Source organism: Labrus bergylta, chromosome 4 (genome assembly GCF_963930695.1).
Source record: "Labrus bergylta chromosome 4, fLabBer1.1, whole genome shotgun sequence".
Lineage (NCBI taxonomy): Eukaryota > Metazoa > Chordata > Actinopteri > Labriformes > Labridae > Labrus > Labrus bergylta.
This window is the reverse complement of record NC_089198.1, coordinates 7,412,217-7,432,437: the sequence shown is the minus strand read 5'-3', so window position 1 is coordinate 7,432,437 and position 20,221 is coordinate 7,412,217. Positions and strand designations below refer to the sequence as shown.

Genomic DNA, 20,221 nt, shown 5'->3' with positions numbered 1-20,221 from the left:
TTCTCCTCTCGGTAACAACAACTGTCTGCGTTTCACTTCTTAGAAATCAAACTATTTTCACCTCTGATCTACACAGCATGTGTTTGTTCAGTGTCTGCTCTTGCACCGTCCCACATGTTGGTTACACCCATCCTCAAACTGTAGATCTAAAGGGAGAGAACAAGGAAATAAACGTCAGATTGGAGCTGGCTGAGTCTGAGAGCAGGAAGAAGAGGGAGGGGTTAACAAGCTCTGATTCACGTTTCATTACTCTGACAGGGCAGATTCTCAACATGAATACATAACCTCTCTCTGTTGCATGGAAGAAAACTCTATAAGCAAGCATGTAAAAAACTCTAGTCACACATTTCCTAACATGTAAAAATAATTTAATAAAACACAGAGAATAACTGAACTGTTTCTACAACTACTGTCAGAACAGAGCTACCTGTGAACACCAGCATTACAAGCTGTGAAAATCTGAGACACCACAGGGAGGCGTCAGGGTTCCACTGAACTTCACCACCATTAGAAGAGGTGTTTTCACATCCTGGTGGTTCACATACTGGATTAAATACATTGACCTGACCTTTATTTCTTGTTTATGACTATCAGATGGTCAAACTGATGATCAAGCAGATCATTGATATTGTCTTTAGACATACTTCGCCTCAGATTGAAGTCATAATCCTGTTTCAAATACAAACCTACTGATTCCTACTGCTGCTTTAACTTAAAAAGCCTCCCCTTAAAACAGTCGGTTTGATTACAAGTAATGGAAGAATTTGAATATGTGGTAGAAGTAGTACACCGACAAAAAATACCTCAGTGTCCTTTTGTCGCTGCTCATTTGCTGATCCACGCTGCACGGGGCTGGGGAGCTCACTTGTTGGTTACACCTATCTTGCACTCGTATATTAGTGAAGGAGAGGGAACCAGGAAATGTGTGCACAGTGGAGTTGAGCAATAGGGAGGGGTTACCATGCTGCCCTCACGCATGTGATGAATTCTCTTAAAGGGAGAGTGTGAGTTTGTCAGTCTGAGTTTTATCATACAGTGAAGATTAAAAGACAACATTGAACAACCACATGATGTTTTTAAAAAACTTACTTCATGTTTGGTTTCCTCTGAAATCTACAGTTTCATAGAGCTGTTTTGTATAACTGAAAAAAGATTTCTTGTGCTTTAAAGGAGAAGACAACACAGACAGTGTACAAACAAACAACAACATACAGATTCATAAAAGACGTAATGCTGCAATAGAGAGGTTAGACTTTGGAGAATTCATACAAAAGTACAATAAAATAGTACGCAGAAGTTTAAATTTGTGTTTCATCTGTGTATGTTTTACCAAGTGTTGTAGTCAAGACCACACGAACTGAGACCAAGACAAACCTGAAATCAGAGTGCTCAGAGACCGAGACAAGACCAAGACCAAGGCAGGGCAAGACTGAGATAAGACCAAGACCATAAATATCAATAAAACAATCATCATCTTTAAAATCCGAGACCGAGATGAGGCCGAGTAAAAATGATTTTGATTACGAGAAGAGAGCAAGACCTTTTAAAGATCCAGACCGATTTTGAGTACTGCAACTCTACAGTTTACCCACCTTCACTTCTTTATCAGGCACAAGTAAGTAGGCTCAGGACTGGTGAAATCAAACTTTGTAGTTATGTTTCAACAGTGAATAAAATATACAGAGCATTCATTATCAGATATGTTCATATTCTGACTGAGGCTGGTTAAGTGTCCCTTCTCATGTCAGCGGTTACACTAATGTGGGAAGGCAGCTTGAAGTGAGCACCTGCAATACAAGGCTGTCAAAATCTGAGAAACCACAGGGAGGCCTCAGAGTGCCAATGAACTTCACCACCTTAAGGAAATGTGTCAATACACCTTTTTAAATGTGATCTTTGAATAAATGGTTTATATGAAATCGTAATAAGTTAGGACCTCACTAACCGAGACCAAGAAGTACCTGAGACAGGAGTGCTTCGAGATAAGACCAAGACATTTAGGGATCCAGACCAAGTCAAGACCAAGACCAAGGCTGGGTGAGACCGAGTGTACCTGTAGTACCCAGATGTTTGAATTTCGAACCAATAATAGTTAGTGAAGACTGGTTTAATCAAATGTTGTAGTAATGATGCAACAGTGAATACAAATATCTCAACTAGAGACGTTTGGATTTTTGACTGATATACTCTGCAGTCATTATCAGGTTATTTATTAAGTCTGGCTGAGGCTCGTTAGTGGAAACTGCAAAAAGGCCGTTCTTTTTTTAAGTAAGTTTAGCGACACCTAAACAGTCAAATAAGGAGAATGGTATTGGCTGAAACAGTGGATACTTTTATGAATGAGATACATTTCTAATGTGCAGCTATAAGTCCGACCTTTTAGAAGACTAACATCCCACCAATAAACGATCAATCGTTTGGATCCAATCAGTAAAAGTCTTTAAAACAAGACATCTTCTATCATTTTACTCTCCACTGAAAGTCTGTTTCAAAAGATAGGTCTTACATTGTTTTAAATTTTATTATTCATAGACTTTGTTACTTTGATTTTCAGATGCGGTGTCTTCCACATATCAGGAGCATAAAAACATATTCTTCATCACTTTTTTTTGTCTGATAATATTTCCTGCAGCTTTCAGCCTCTTTGCTTTCTGATTACTATTGTGTTATGATGTTTTTAGATTATGATAATTCATGTTTTAAGATACCTCATTGTACATATTTCTATCAATTGGGTAGATGGTTAGCGATACAGCACAGATAAGAGAACAAAAGTCATCACTAGCACTGACAGCCTTCATGACTTAAAGGTCACATATTCTCCTCCTCTTCAACATGTTTTAATAAGTCTCAGAGCTCCACAAAACATGTCTGTGAAGTTTCTTGTTCTAAATCCACTCTGATCCTGTATTTGATCATGCATATAAACCCCTCTATTTCAGCCCTGCTCAGAACAGGCTGTGTGTGTACGTGCGAGGGTGAAAGGTTAACAGAATGCCTGAGATCCATGTCTGCTGTGGTGCAAGGAAAACGAGAGGGACTGGTCAGAGGAATGTCCTACGTCCACATATGATATTGAAATCAAGAAATTTGGCTTTACTGGTTTCGTCAAAGTACCGTAGTATGCGAGTGCAGTGAAGAAAAGTATAATCAGCTTTCTGTAGAAACATGGAAAAAAAACATAGATGTTAACACATTGTCCCCTAATGACTTACAGAACTCAGCAGACTCTCCAGGAGTCCAGTTAAACCCCTGTCCAGCATGTAGAGGCTGGACAGAGAGGCGTCAGAGTTCCACTGAACTTCACCAGCATTGGAAGAGGTGTTTTCACATACTGGTGGTTCACATACTGGATTAAATACATTGACCTGACCTTTATTCCTTGTTTTTGTCTATCAGATGGTCAAACCGATGATTGAAGCAGATCATTGATGTTGTCTTTAGACGTACTTCACCTCAGATTGAAGTCATAATCCTGTTTCAAATACAAACCTACTGATTCCTACTGCTGCTTTAATTTACAAAGCCTTGCCTTGCAACAGCCGGTTTGATTCCAAGTAATGAAAGAATTTGGATATGTAGTAGTAGTAGTAGTAGTAGTAGTAGTACAACAACCAAAAATAGTTTTAAAAAACCTCACACTAACAGTTAAATGTTATCAAACCAATCCCTCACCAGGTACTAGCTGTAAACATATTTCCCATTCCAACAAAGTATTTGATTTGACCATGCGGCAACCAGTGTCGTGTTGAAAAATGAAGCCAATGTAGAAGTGCAAAATCCTGCAGTTCATCAAGTGTCCACTAGAGGCTGTTTTTACAGCATAAATAAACATGTTTACAGCCTGGTACAAAAAACAAAACAAGTCTGATTAGTTTTTGTCCTCGTGCACACACTGTACAGGGGGTGACTTTTTCTACAACACATCTGTTTTGATTTGATGAACGATACGTGTTAACCATATTTAGCCAAGTAGCTGACATGATTGACAGGTGGGCGTGATGTGTACGAGGCTTAAAACCCGCCTCAGCTCCAGCTCTCAGTCTAGAAAGTTAGACTGAGACAGGATTTCCAGCATGGTGGCTGCTGCTGATGAGCCTCAGGAGCCCCTGCTGTAACAGATGGGTGACATCACTCAGGCTTCATCCATTAATATTTACAGTTTATGTTTCATACACATAATCCTCCTACAGTTAAATAAAAAGCTAATTAGTTAGCTTATCTTTTAATAGTTTTACCGGTCAGTTTTAGAAGAGAAAATGACTTTCAGATGATTGTTTCTTAATTCTTGGCTTGCTGATGAGCTTTATGTCTGACATGTTTTTTTGTTGTTGCCTCCCTTCGTAAACAGCCAGTGACTACACCATGTATCCGTTCTCAACCCAAAATGGAAAAGACTTCCAGAATCTTCTCTCGGTCTATCTGGATGCAGCTTTCTTCCCGTGTTTACGAGAGCAGGATTTCTGGTGAGTGGTGACTGCTGCTTCTCATATTTGTTTCATGTTTGTATTTATTTGACTTGATAGCATTGTAGCAAAAGTCAACTTTTAAATATTCAGTGAAGATTTTGTCTTTATAGTCAGCTGTTAACTCTGTTAGTTGGACTGTTTGTCCTGAGGCTGGCTTCACACTAGGGGAGTTTAGGCCTGATTTTGGGCCTTTTATTTGTCCAAATAATCTTCAAGTGTGTGGTGTCAATACAATTATTTTACAGCTCCTGATCGAGTCAGAGCCTCCCCGATCTGGAATCCTAAATACAAAAACATGTTTGATATTTACCATTCCAGATCGGGCTGCCTCCGACTGAATACCTGCAGTAGCCAAAAAGAGAGCGAAGAGAGCATCACTTTTACAGCTCACAAACATGCCAGTGAACACAAACATAACTGTGCCCTGAGCCAAGAGGAATATAGAAAAAGAAGAGCAGCTTGAGTAACAACATGAGTGGCTTTTTAATGTCTCGACTGTCTTCCATATTTGTTTTTCTTCTGAAGTCACGTTTGATCACACGAGTTTCTGTGAGATCTCGTGTCTGTGGGATCACCACTGTGAACTCGTTTCTACAAACTGCAGGTGTGTGGTCTCACAGTCGGGTCAAATCGTCTAGTGTGTGCAGTCGGAGGATTATAATGTTTAGAATCATTTAGCTGTCCTTATGTCTTTGGTCTCCCACGTTTTTTAAATAGGTTAAGATCTGAATATTGTCGAGTGTGTAGCCAGCCTAAAAGAGTCCAAGACCTTTCTGATATCACTTGTTTGAAACAGTCGCTGATGAAATCTGCTCTTCACTAGTTCATTTCTGTTTGTGTTGATTTTGCAGGCAGGAGGGCTGGAGGCTGGAGAATGAAAACCCAACAGATCCCAACTCCCCTCTGGTCTTTAAAGGAGTGGTGTTCAATGAAATGAAAGGGGCGTTTGTAAGTCTACACTTTCTGAATCATAGTTTTATATGTAGATACAATATAGTGAAGTTTAAGTGTTCTTTTAAGGAGCTTCAGATATCTTATATTTCATGTTACCTAAAAGCACCTCATGGATTAAGTTTGAGAGTGAAGTGGTTCGTGGTAACTCCAAGTGTTTTTATATTTATACTCACTTTAAATATGTTATGACATCATGGAACAAAGTTAAAATTATGCCTGCTCACGGTTGGCAAAAAAACAAAACAACTCAGGCCCTGCTGTGTCCACCTAGGGTTTTTTTTTTTCAGGCAGAAAAGAGCTGGCTGTGCGCTGAGAATAAAAGCGCTGCACGTCCGTCCTGTCTCTATGACAACAGTCTGTTGACAGCAGCTCCTGTATGACCGACACTGTTCCGTTGCTTTTCTCTGTTTGATTTTTATCTGTCACTTTGAGCATCAAACGGAGGATGATTGACCTCCAAATTTTTCCTGGATGATGAGCTCAATAATAATGACATCCCCGTTCTCACGGCTCCGATCAGACGCAGAGCAAGGACCCAACTGATGTACTTTATGATTGGCTGGTTGAAAGAAAAGCGCCGGTGACGTCAACAGCGGCCTCATAAAAAGTTTAAAGATTTTTAGTTTGAAGCGCTCGGAGCGGCCGCACAAATTAGGCAGAGCGCTCGGAAGAAAGGCGCTGGACGCTGCGCTTTGCTGCTGCTGCAAACGCTCTCTCCTCATTGGGAACAATAGAACAAAGACACTCAGAAAAAGCTAACAAAATCTATAAAATGCTCGGCGGACATGGGGCCTAATGCAACAGCAGTGAAACAAGTTCCAGATATGAGATGAACAGGTGACATCAGATAAATGGTTTTGAAATAAGAGTGTGTCAGTGACTGTTTAACGTTTGATTGTGTGTTTTTTTTTTAGTCTGACAACGAGCGCGTGTACGCCCAGCACCTCCAGAACAAGCTGTATCCAGACCACACGTACTCTGTGGTGTCAGGAGGAGAGCCTCTAGCCATCCCTGACCTTACCTGGGAACAGCTCAAGCAGTTCCACGCCACGCATTACCACCCCAGCAACGCCAGGTACATGGACACACACACGTGTACACTGTGAGCCTAGAAGGGACAGGAAACTGTAAAGTGCTGTGAAGAAATGAGATGAGAGCAGGTGTTAGCCAGCAGAATCCTTTCTTTGTTACGTTTAATAATCTCCTGCAGCAGAACGATGCAGGCTCACATTGACACAGTAGATATGAAACACAGGAAACTTTAATAATTTGATGGTAACATACCTGATAATGAACGCTTTGTATATTTTATTCACTGTTGAAACATAACTACAAAGTTTGATTTCACCAGTCCTGAGCCTAATTACTTGTGCCTGATAAAGAAGTGAAGGTGGGTAAACTGTAGAGTTGTAGTACTCAAAATCAGTGCTACAGTTACAGTTTAAGTGAGTGACACCCCCCCTGCACAGAAGATGATGATTGTTTTATTGATATTCATGGTCTTGGTCTTATCTTGGTCTCGCCCTGCCTTGGTCTTGATCTTGGTCTCGTCTCGGTCTCTGAGCACTCTGGTTTCAGGTATATCTTGGTCTCAGTTAGTGTGGTCTTGACTACAACACTTGGTAAAACATACGTAGATGAATCACAAATTTAAACTTCTGCGTACTATTTTATTTTAGTTTTGTATGAATTCTCCAAAGTCTAACCTCTCTATTGCAGCATTACGTCTTTTATGAATCTGTATGTTGTTGTATGTTTGTACACAGCCTCATTTCAGGTAGTATTTTCTGTCTTCATTCTCTCTGTGTTGTCTTCTCCTTTAAAGCACAAGAAATCTTTTTTCAGTTATACAAAACAGCTCTATGAAACTGTAGATTTCAGAGGAAACCAAACATGAAGCTTTTCAATGTTTGCTTCAACTATTGTGAGCTGTAAGTTATTTAAAAACATCATGTGGTTGTTCATCGTTTTGTTTTCATCTTAACTGTATGATAAAACTCAGACTGACAGACTCACACTGTCCCTTTAAGAGAATTCATCACATGCGTGAGGACAGCATGGTAACCCCTCCCTATTGCTCAACTCCACTCTGTGCACACATTTCCTTGTTCCCTCTGCTTCACTAATATACAAGTTCAAGATAGGTGTAACCAACAAGTGAGCTCCCCAGCCCTGTGCAGCGTGGATCAGCAAATGAGCAGCGACAAAAGGACACTGAGGTATTTTTTGTCGGTGTACTACTTCTACTACACATCCAAATTCTTCCATTACTTGTAATCAAACCGACTGTTTTAAGGGGAGGCTTTTCAAGTTAAGGCAAAAGTAGGAATCAGTAGGTTTGTATTTGAAACAGGATTATGACTTTAATTTGATTTGAAGTATGTTTAAAGACAATATCAATGATCTGCTTCAACCATCAGTTTGACCATCTGATAGACAGAAACAAGGAATAAAGGTCAGGTCAGTGTATTTAATCCAGTATGTGAACCACCAGTATGTGAAAACACCTCTTCCAATGGTGGTGAAGTTCAGTGGAACTCTTACGCCTCCCTGTGGTGTCTCAGATTTTCACAGCTTGTAATGCTGGTGTTCACAGGTAGCTCCGTTCTGACAGTAGTTGTAAAACATGTTCACTTATTCTCTGTGTTTTATTCACTTCTTTTTACATGTTAAGAAATGTGTGACTAGAGATTTTTACATGCTTGCTTATAGAGTTTTCTTCCATGCAACAGAGAGTGGTTATGTATTCATGTTGAGAATCTGCCCTGTCAGAGGCATGAAACATGAGTCAGAGCTTGTTAACCCCTCCCTCTTCTTCCTCCTATCACACACAGCCAGCTTCACTCTGACATTTATTTCCTTGTTCTCTCCCTTTTAGATCTACAGTTTGAGGATGAGTGTAACCAACATGTGGGACGGTGCAAGAGCAGACACTGAACAAACACATGCTGTTTAGATGAGAGGTTAAACTAGTTTGATTTCTAAGAAGTGAAACTCAGACAGTCGTCGTTACTGAGAGGAGAAATGGCGCAGAAAGGAGTTCAACTAGACCAGGAGGCCTTCTCTTGTTCCATCTGTCTGGATCTCCTGAAGGATCCGGTTGCTATTCCCTGTGGACACAGTTACTGTATGAGCTGTATTAAAAGCCACTGGGATAAAGAGGATGAGAAGACAATCTACAGCTGCCCTCAGTGTAGGCAGGACTTCACACCAAGGCCTGTCTTGAGGAAAAACACCATGTTGGCAGATTTAGTGGAGGAGCTGAAGAAGACTGGACTCCAAGCTGCTCCTGCTGATCACTGCTATGATGGACCTGATGATGTGGCCTGTGATGTCTGCACCGGGAGGAAACTGAAAGCCTGTAAGTCCTGTCTGCAGTGTCTGGCCTCTTACTGTGAGAAACATCTTCAGCCTCATTATGAACTACCTGTCTTCAAGAAACACAAGCTAGTGGAGCCCTCCAAGAAGCTCCAGGACAACGTCTGCTCTTGTCATAATGAGGAAATGAAAGTATTTTGTCGTACTGATCAGCAGTCTATCTGTTATCTCTGTTTAATGGATGAACACAAAGGTCATGACACAGTCTCAGCTGCAGTAGAAAGGAGCGAGAGGCAGAGAGAGCTCGAGGTGAGTCGACAAAACATCCAGCAGAGAATCCAGGACAGAGAGAAAGATGTGAAGCTGCTTCAACAGGAGGTGGAGGCTATCAATGGCTCTGCTGATAAAACAGTGGGGAACAGTGAGAAGATCTTCACTGAGCTGATCCGTCTCATGGAGAAAAGACGCTCTGATGTGAAGCAGCAGGTCAGATCCCAGCAGCAAACTGAAGTGAGTCGAGTCAGAGAGCTTCAGGAGAAGCTGGAGCAGGAGATCACTGAGCTGAAGAGGAAAGACGCTGAACTGGAGAAGCTCTCACACACAGAAGATAACAACCAGTTTCTACACGACTACCCCTCACTGTCACCACTCAGTGAATCTACACACTCATCCAGCATCAAGATCCGTCCTCTGAGGTACTTTGAGGATGTGACAGCAGCTGTGTCAGAAGTCAGAGATAAACTTCAGGATGTCCTGAGAGAGAAATGGACAAACATCTCACAGACAGTGACTGAAGTGGATGTTTTACTGTCAGAACCAAAACCAGAGCCCAAGACCAGAGCTGAGTTCTTAAAATATTCATGTGACATCACACTGGATCCAAACACAGCACGCACACAGCTGTTATTATCTGATGAGAACAGAAAAGTAACAGCAATGAGAAAAGAACAGTCTTATTCTAGTCACCCAGACAGATTCACTGGTAGGTGTCAGGTCCTGAGTAAAGAGAGTCTGACTGGACGTTGTTATTGGGAAGTGGAGTTGAGAGGAAGAGGACTTTATGTAGCAGTCACATACAAGAATATCAGCAGAACAGGGGGCTCAGATGAATGTTGGTTTGGACGTAATGACAAGTCTTGGGCGTTAGATTGTTACAACAACAGTTATGACTTTTGGTACAACAATGTCAGGACTCCTGTCTCAGGTCCTCGGTCCTCCAGAGTAGGAGTGTACCTGGATCACAGAGCAGGTATTCTGTCCTTCTACAGCATCTCTGAAACCATGACTCTCCTCCACAGAGTCCAGACCACATTCACTCAGCCTCTCCATGCTGGACTCTGGATTCAACATTTTGAAGAATCTGCTGAGTTGTGTAAGCTGAAGTAGACAGAAGTCATTAGGGGACAATGTGTTAACATCTGTGTTTTTTTTCCATGTTTCTACAGAAAGCTGATTATACTTTTCTTCACTCGCATACTACGGTACTTTGACGAAACCAGTAAAGCCAAATTTCTTGATTTCAATATCATATGTGGACGTAGGACATTCCTCTGACCAGTCCCTCTCGTTTTCCTTGCACCACAGCAGACATGGATCTCAAGCATTCTGTTAACCTTTCACCCTTGCACGTACACACACAGCCTGTTCTGAGCAGGGCTGAAATAGAGGGGTTTATAGACATGATCAAATACAGGATCAGAGCGGATTTAGAACAAGAAACTTCACAGACATGTTTAGAGGAGCTCTGAGACTTATTTAAACATGTTGAAGAGGAGGAGAATATGTGACCTTTAATTCATGAAGGTTGTCAGTGCTAGTGATGACTTTTGTTCTCTTATCTATGCTGTATCACTAACCATCTGCTATTTGTAATGATGTAAAGTTTTGAATAAATTTGCATATAAAACTATAATTCATTTGTTTAGCTGAAGCAGACAGAAGTCATTAGGGGACAATGTGTTAACATGTGTTTTTTTCCATGTTTCAACAGAAAGCTGATTATACTTTTCTTCACTGCACTTGCATACTACGGTACTATGACGAAACCAGTAATGCCAGATTTCTGGATTTCATAGATTTCAATATCATATGTGGACGTGTGACCTTCCTCTGACCTGTCACTTAGAGCCCACTAGTTTTCTTTGCACCACAGCAGACATGGACCTGAGTATAAGCATTCTTTTAACCTTTCACCCTTTCACACGTGCACACGCACGTCTTCAAAAGAATAAGGTAAACAGAAGTTTGCTCCTTCTCTACATTTAAAGGCACAGACACAGAAACAGCCTGTTCTGAGCAGGGCTGAAATAGAGGGGTTTATAGACATGATCGAATACAGGATCAGAGTGGATTTAGAACAAAAGACAGACAAGTTTGAGACTTATTTAAACATGTTGAAGAGGAGGAGAATATGTGAACCATCGACTATTTGTAATGATGTGAAGTTTTGAATAAATTTGCAAATAAATCTATGGTTCATTTGTATAGATTTCTCTGTCAGACCAAATTAGCAGTAACCCCCCCCCCCCCCCCCCCCTAAAATTGATAGAAAAATGTACAATGAGGTACCTTAAAACATGAAATATCATAATCTACAAACATCATAACACAATACCAATCAAAAAGCACAGAGGCTGAAGGCCGCAGGAATTATTATCAGACCAAAAAAGTGATGAAGAATATGTTTTTATGCTCCTGATATGTGGAAGACACTGCATCTGAAAATCAAAGTAACAAAGTCTATGAATAATACAATTTAAAACAACGTAAGACCTATCTTTTGAAGGGCTTGGTTGTTCCGATGACCAATTCAAGAATCTTTTAAAAACACAATTTGAAAGCATGCATCAGGTTCATTAAAATGTGAGATTTATATTCATGTTGGTTTTGTGTTTTTTAAAATTACATTTAAATCTTTTTTTTTCAAAAGGTAAGACTAAAAATGTCAAGTAGTGTAACCACTGAAAAATTAAGAATATTTTATATTTTATACATCTAGAGTATATGTAAGTGTACTCATGATTGTAATTACTTCATTTTAAAATAGCACAAGAAAATAGATTTTATTAGGATTATCCCTAAATTCATAAATTATGCCCTTTTTCAATACTGAGCGGGGCACAAAGCTGAAAACACCTCTGTTTTCTAATTGATTTTTGGCAAATTATGTAAAAATTGTTAAAAAAAACATGTTATTTCACTGCAATAGAGGACTACTTTAATTCCACTTTAATTTCCCTGTATTTTATTATAATTTTTACAAGAAATACTGGTTACACCAATTGACGCAAACCAGTTACACCAACTGACCATACTGCTTCTACAGTCAAAGGCCATTGTTTCTTGAAGAAATTGTTGTTAGCTTCCTCCATTTAATGTTTGCTCCACCTACCAAAGTGCACAGAATACCAGTACGCTGATGACAGTAATGTAGCACATTTGTCTTAAACACAGAATAGTATAAAACTGAAGTGAATAGATCTGCCTTTTGGATGGGTCTCATAGATCGGCAAATTCTTACTGATACCTGATCTGGCTGTCTTAGTCAGGATCGGTGCATCCTTAATTAATTCATATCTTAAGTAAATTACAACATCTGATCAAAATCTTCAGGGGGAATTAATTTCTTCAGTATTTGGAATAAACTCAAGGTACTTGTGCCCTAATCAAAGGATAACATACCCAGAGGCAACACTTTACCTCTCTCCTTCTTTACATCATGGCCATCACAGCCCAAACAGCATTGCCACCTTCTATAGTACCAGACTTTGGCAAGCAAGCTCCAGGTAGTGACACGCTGATACTACCTACCACATGGCCCCTAATAGCCGACACATCTAAAATGCAACTACTGGTGCCAATATTACAGCATACAAACATATATTAGATCATACATGTTTAAAGGTGCACTATGTAGATTTGGTGGTGAAATTTGAAAGTTGGAGAAGTGAAACAATTCTTTGATATATTTTCTGAATTGAATACGCAAACTTCATTCAAAGTAAAAAATGGGTCCCTGGAACACTGTTTGGAGATATAAAGCTACCAGGAGAGTTACGCTTTCACTGTTGCGGGCCCACCACCATAAATTCTCCAGTAGCATTTTATCTTCAAACAGTGTTACAGGGACCAAATTTTCATCTGAGGACAGTTTGTGTTTAGAGTTATGATGGACATATACCACATAATCTGTAAATATCTCCAACTTTCACACTTCTCTACCAAAACTACATAGTGCACCTTTATAAATGTAAGTAAATGGAACACAAATATGCAATTTTAAGCTAAACATTTACAAAATGCCAGGATATTTTGTCCTAGACCCTTGATAATAAGGTTGTGGATGGATAACCACTTTAATCAACATAAAAAAATACTGATATTTGACAAAAGTGGCCTCTAACAGAACGGCTTGTCATAAATGTCAAATAGTGTAACCGGTTACACCATCTGACATTTCCACTTCAAATCAAATTTGACAGGCATTATCATTGAGACCTATGTAAGCACATTTCCTGGTGTGAACATTTCAAATCTAATTTTCGAAGTGAATACAAATTTTTATAATTATCATAAATTGTTGATGTTTTTCTGAGGTCATACCATTTGACATACCTGACCACGCCCTTAAAATGTCAAATTATCTCATGTTTTAAAGAGAGTTGCTAAACATGGCGTGCAGCAGTTAGGACCATCAGGGGTTCTTCTTCGTGATATCATTTATTGTCACATGATATGATGAACATATTAACAAAATAGCTCCTTCAATGGTGGTTACACCATGTTGACAATTTGGTACTTGACTGGGTGACACGATTTCCCTAAAATAATTATAATAATAAGACCAATGATGTTCCATCACTTTTGTTTACTATTGAACAGTTCTATTGTAAGATTATGCCAGGCTAGTTCATAGGGTGTTATATGAAAATTTAAACTTTTATTAAAGCAAGTTTACTTCTTTTGTACAAAGTTTCAATGGTTACACCACTTAGACATTTTGGCCTAAATACCCCAAATATTCTCTAAAAATGTATAATAAATATAAATTTTAGACTAGGTCCTCAAAACAAAGGATGAAAGCATGTCATCTGTGCATTTATTTTTAGATTTTGAGCCTTTAAAAGTTAACTAAACCTTATGGACACAAAAAAATGAGCATCACTTCATTGACCCATAAACCATTTATTCAAAGTTCACATTTATAAAAGGCGTATTGACACATTTCCAAAGCCTGACACATGAAAAAATAACCAGAAAATTCTATTCTTTTGGAATTGAGATGTTTATTAAACCCTTAAACAAAATCCCCCAAAAATTTTTTGTCATATCATGTTGTTTATGATATTTTTTTTGTAGCACATTTGATACATCAGGCGTTTTTGGCAATTTTTTGCACACATTTCAGGAAGCTTTTCTCGTTGTTTTTTTTAACATAACACTTTTTACAGCCTTTTTAGTTTAACATTTTGAAAATACAGAACATTTCAAACAGTTCTTCTTGTTTTTTTAACATAACACTTTTTACAGCCTTTTTATTTTAACATTTTGAAAATACAGAACATTTCAGGCAGTTTTTCTCATTTTTTTAACATAACACTTTTTACAGCCTTTTTATTTCATTTTGTGGTAGGCACAAAAACAGTTTCTGTCCTTGTTTAGGCAAAGATGCACCTTACACTTCTCACAGTAGACATGTGAGAAGTGATTGCCAGTGCAGTGCTTGCATCTCTGTCGGGTTTCCCATGTTGGAAAATGATCAATGCCATCCCTTCTCACATCAAGAGGCACACTGCAGCTTGGTCTTTTACGGGGTGGTGTTGGAGTCTCTTCTGGAGAGGATAGTGGTCTGCCACACCTGATTTTGGCCTTTCCTGCGCTTGTCAGAGAAGTGCCAACCAAAGCCTGAAACCTTCGCAGAGGCATGGGTTTCTTCTTGGGGTTTAGCTTCTTCTGGTCTCTTCTGTAGAGGTTCCACGCATTGATGACTGCCACTGTAACAGTGTGCCACCAGATGTACATGTACCATCTTCAGGATCTGAAGCTGAACTTGTAAAGTGCAGACAGCATATCAAGGAGATCAGCACCTCCCATGAACTTGTTGGATTTTGGATTATGACTTCAATCTGAGGTGAAGTATGTTTAAAGACAATATCAATGATCTGCTTCAATCATCAGTTTGAGCATCTGATAGACAAAAACAAGGAATAAAGGTCAGGTCAATGTATTCCTCACATGTTTCATCTGTGGAGCGACATATTCAACAAGTACGTCCTCCATCACTTCTTATAAACTGAGAGAAAATGTGTCCTGAAATTCGAGGAGGCTGAGAAGACAGCTCATTATTTATCTTCTTTTTTTTTTTGTTCACTACAGCCCCCACTTCGACGAGGTGGAGCGCCTGAGAGTGCTGGTGATGATGTCAGCACAGGAGTTAGCCAATGGGATCTCCTACTCGGGCCACATGTACGCCATGACACGTGCAGGCCGTCACCTGACTCCAGCAGGAGACCTCAATGAGACGCTTGGTGGGATGGAACAGGTATGCACCTGGAGTGTTGATCCTAAAAAACTAAAATGATAGTGTCTGACTCCTGCACGTCAGCTTTAAGAAGTGTTGTCATAGTGATTTAAAGCTTGAAGTAAATTACGCAGACGCAGATTCAAGACATACAGTATAGCATGATTTTTATCTGACAAGCAGAGACAATTTCATTTGTTCCTACTTTGTGCAAGAGGTTTTTTGTTTTTCCATTCTCTCGCTTCATATTTTATCCATCTTTTATCAATGATTACTTCAGGTGAAGTTTATGAAGAGGGTCGCTGAGTTGTCCGACCTCAGCCAAGTCATCCGAACGCTCGTCAGGATCAAGAAGCATCTTCTCAACCCGGACAACATGAGGTGAGATGTTACACCTGAGGAGAGGTTTTCTTTTTTTAAAGGTTTTGTTTTGGGGCTTTTTGGGCCTTTATTTTAGAGACAGGACAGTGGACAGAGTCAGAAATCAGAGAGAGAGAGAGAGAGAGAGAGAGAGAGAGTGGGGAAAGCAGGAAATGAGCTGTCACATCTTTTGAAACATCTTTCATTGAAAATAAACCTGATAGGTTGAACAATATCAGAAACTCTGGTCGCAGGAGGAGATGGTGGTGAGACCTAAAGCTAAACCCATTAAGAACCACTCCTCTAAATATATCCCTGCCATAGTGAGTTCACATTATATTAAAGGCAGAACCGTCTCTGCAGATTAAAGAAGATAAAATAATGGAAAAGATGAGGAAAGGCCGTCTTATAGAAACGCAAAAATACAGATTTTAAAGTCAAAAATCTTTGAAGAAGCAAAATAACACCAACACAAAACAGTTGAACCTTTGACTTCAATAGTTGTGAGATCACCTGTAATTTTATTTTGTCCTTTATTATGAGACATTCCTTCAAAACAAAGTCCTGTGCATGCATGAGATTATAAATATAACGCTTATTTGTTTTTTTTTAATACCTGAGTACAATATTCCACCAGTACCGCTCAGCTCTCTTTTAACCATAGTTTACATCTTATTGTATAATATAACTGTTTTGTTTGTATATATACTGGTGGGTTTAGTATTTGTATATGTTCTATATTTAACTACTTCTCTACAGGTGTGCTCCGACAGGTTTTTGTTGTACTTGTACAGTGACAGTAAAGATCATCTTCTCTGATTTCAGGAGCAAAACTTCCAGCCGTGTCAGATGAAAACGTTCTTCCAGCTTCCCTTCCCTGTTCACTTTATCAGCGAGAGTATTCGTACGGTACCCTTCTCCCACCACGACTACGCCAGGTAACCACACCTGTACCTGGCAGCACTTCCTTTAAAAGTGTGATTTACACGGACAGTTTTTCTACGTGTAACTTTTAGTTCATCTAAAGTGTAATAAAAACTTGTTGTTTCCTTTTTTCTCTTAAAGTTTGTGCATCTTGGCGAGGATGATGACGGCTAAGTTTCTGCATGGAGAAATCAGGGAGAAGGGAGGAGCCTACGGGGGCGGGGCCAGGATGGGAGGAGGTCTTTTCTCTTTTTACTCGTACAGGTGAGAGGCCGCCACACCACACTCAACAAAGTTTTAAAAAACATTGTGGAAATTGTAATGACGTGGAAATACAACAACAGTTCATTTTGTTGCCTTGGCTGAAACAAGTTTAATATTTTATATACACTCAGGCTTTCTCGAACCTTAGAAAACGATGTGCATTTTGGTTAATAGGTGTATTTAATGGAATCTAATACATACAAAATCTCCATACTTATGAAGGAGTAGAGGTAGATTCTATAAAAGGGGGCAGGCTGGGTTGTCTTCAAGATATGAATTTTGTTAAAGGTGACATATTCTCCTCCTCTTCAACCAGTTTAAAAAAGTCTCAGAGCTCCTCAAAACATGTGTGTGAAGTTTCTTGTTCTAAATCCACTCTGATCCAATATTTCATCATGTCTATAAACCCCTCTATTTCAGCCCTGCTCAGAACAGGCTGTTTCTGTGTCTGTACCTTTAAATATGTAAATGAGCTGTATTTCACCACTCCCCCTCACTGGAAGGGCTCGGGTGTCTCAGGCTTTCTTGCTACCTGCTCTATTGTTTACGGTGAGAAGGCAGACTCAGAGGGCAGAACAAACACCTAGCTGTGGGAGTGTCACCCACCTGGGGGAGGGGCTACTGCTCTTCGTGATGTCATGAAGGGAAAAACTCCAAACGGCCTGTTTGAGTACACATTTTCTGAAAAGTGGAGCAGGCAAAAGACAGAGAGGATGGACTTTTCTCATCATTGGGGGGTTTGTAGACGGACTAGAGACACATAGAAACATGGTGAAGAGGATTTAACAGAATATGTGACCTTTAAAATGGATTTTAAATCAAGTTTTGGAGAGACAAGGGAAAGAACCAAAGTTGCAGCAGCACTTATTTTGTTCTAATCTAATGAAATTTGAATTGAATTCCTGAAAGAGATTTGTTGCCATATTCTCAAATGTGACCTCTTCTTCCTCCCTTTGTCCAAAATGCAAAATCTTTATATTCCAAGAATATTCAGGCGATCTGTCTGGAAAAAAAGAGACACAGAAGACTGAACAATTTACTAAGGGAAGCCATCATGGGGCGTTTTTGGAAGCTGTAATAAAATATTCCAAATGACTTCTACGTTTAAAAAGAATCTTCTTTGAGATGAACAGTGTGTCGTTGATTTTGTATTTCTTTCTCGTACTTCTCTAAGGGATCCAAACTCAGTGCAGACCTTGTCTGTGTTTCGTCGAGGTGTGGACTGGGCGAAGTCGGGACAGTTCACCCAGCAGGACATCGATGAAGCTAAACTGTCAGTGTTCTCGGCTGTAGACTCGCCTGTGGCCCCCGCGGACAAAGGTGAGGAACGACTGAGTGATCCCTCCAGCTGCTGTCAGGATGCCTCACCTGATCCTCCTCCAATCAGATCTCTGGAGCTTTAACATCTCAGTACATCACTGACAACTTCAACATTAGAAGTCTTTAATGGAGGTTAAAAGCTTTTAAAGGATTAATGAATAAAATGATGAGTAAAAAGTTGAATTATAAGCAAGTTCAGATATGAAGAGATCTTCATTAGTTTTATTAACTTAGTCTCCGTCTCTGTTGTAAAGCCGTCACTGTCTCCACTTTATCTCTTAGCCGTCTGGTTTGTTCACTCTGTGTTTGTGTTGCAGGAATGGGTCGCTTCCTCAGCGGAGTCACCGATGAGATGAAGCAGAATCACAGAGAAAGACTTTTTGCTGTCACTCACCAAAGTCTGGTGGAAGTGGCTGAAAGGTACAAACTTTATGTCCCCTTACATAACTCAGAAATGAAGAGAAGGAGAAGCTAAAAGAAAAAACAGACTGACAAACTGTTCCCGTTTATTCCCACATCAAGTGTTAACTCATGTCTTGTTTTCCCCCTCGCTGCAGATACCTCGGCGTCGGTCAGAGGACTTGTGGAGTTGCTATCTTGGGTCCAGAGAACGAGGCGATTAAAAAAGATCCCTCATGGATCGGAAAATAATCCAGTCTGTAGGTAACTTGTGATTTAAATACTCAACTGGACTTCTGGAGAATCACAGCTGCACGACTTATTCTGTACTGAATGCTGAAAGTCTACGGTTAGGATTTTTTAATAAAGAGTCAAAAAGCTGAAGCGCACAATATCAAGAGGAGGACTGAGAGCTGCTGTCATGGTTCAGATACGTCTTCATTCTGTATATATTTAATGAAATATATGATCATGTTGGAATACACTATGTGAGTGAGCTCTTCTTTTTGGGATCATTGCAAAAGTATCATCAAGAGATATATCATTTATATAAACTTCAATCAGGTGTTTTTGTTTTTTTCTGCAGGATACAAATGACTTTCTTCCTCTGTGGTTTACTCTGGGAAACTCAGAGCAGAGGAAGAACATCAGAGCCATTCTGTCTAATTCAAACAACAAACTGAGTCATGTGCAAACACTCAGTCAGGTCATGTTGGTCTTTGTGGGGGCGCAGGTAGTCTAGTGGTTTTTGTGCACGCCCCATGTATGGAGGCTGTGGTCCTATTTTCCACAATTTTCACATTTTCATTGGTTCCTCAGTTAGGAAGTGATTGAACATGAATTATGATCTTAATATGTTTCCCTCAGTACGACCCTTATGAGGTAGAAGTAAACAAAAGCATATCAAGATCACAACTCATGTTCAACAACTTCCTAACTCTCTATCAATGAGCTGTAATCCGGAAGGTAATGAGAACAAACTCTTAGATAATGACCTGTTAACTATAGACTATGGTCATGTAGATAAGGTACTAATAAGTGCTTCATAATGACCAATAAGCAGCCAGTATGCTACTAGTTAGCATGCTAATAAGCCGCTAGTTAATGTTGAATATTGTGACCTTAAATTGAAGTTTTAACAATTATTTTTCAAGTCTTTGAACACCACAGGTGAAATCAATTTCCCTCCATTTTATCGTGTTTGAAGCACAAATCAACAGATTTAAAACTCAGGGTGAATAAAACCAAAGAATTGCTGCAGGTCAACACATCTGGTGAGATGATTGAGTTTTTAAAATCAGACACTCTAACCTCAGTTCCCTTTTCTAAAATCCTAATTTACTGATAAATAAAACAGAGTCACACGTCTTTGCACACAATAAATGCTTTATTACTCTGACAGGACGGTCACATCTCACTGCCGGCACATGAAGGTAAAATGTTGCTCCACTTCCAAAACTACAGCAACAGCAGGACCCTACTCACAAACACCACTATAGAGATGTCACACACACACACACACACACACACACACAGAAAGCCCAGAGTGGATAGAAACAACATAGGCAATAATAATTTAAGGGATTTTTTAACATGGATATCATTTAAAAATAGTCACCATTGTAGGCTCTAGGGTCACCGAAATATTTCATCACACATAAAGTAAATCATGCTTAATGCTTTTATATTATGT

General features: G+C 39.6%; 1 protein-coding gene across 1 annotated transcript; it reads left to right on the top strand.

Moving 5' to 3' along the window:
- The first annotated feature begins 8,343 nt into the window (after positions 1-8,343).
- Positions 8,344-11,212, top strand: LOC109976905 (tripartite motif-containing protein 16-like). The gene has a single exon (XM_020626864.3). It carries the CDS (start codon positions 8,448-8,450, stop codon positions 10,125-10,127), a length of 1,680 nt encoding a protein of 559 aa, XP_020482520.2. The 5' UTR covers positions 8,344-8,447; the 3' UTR covers positions 10,128-11,212.
- Positions 11,213-20,221: the final 9,009 nt, after the last annotated feature.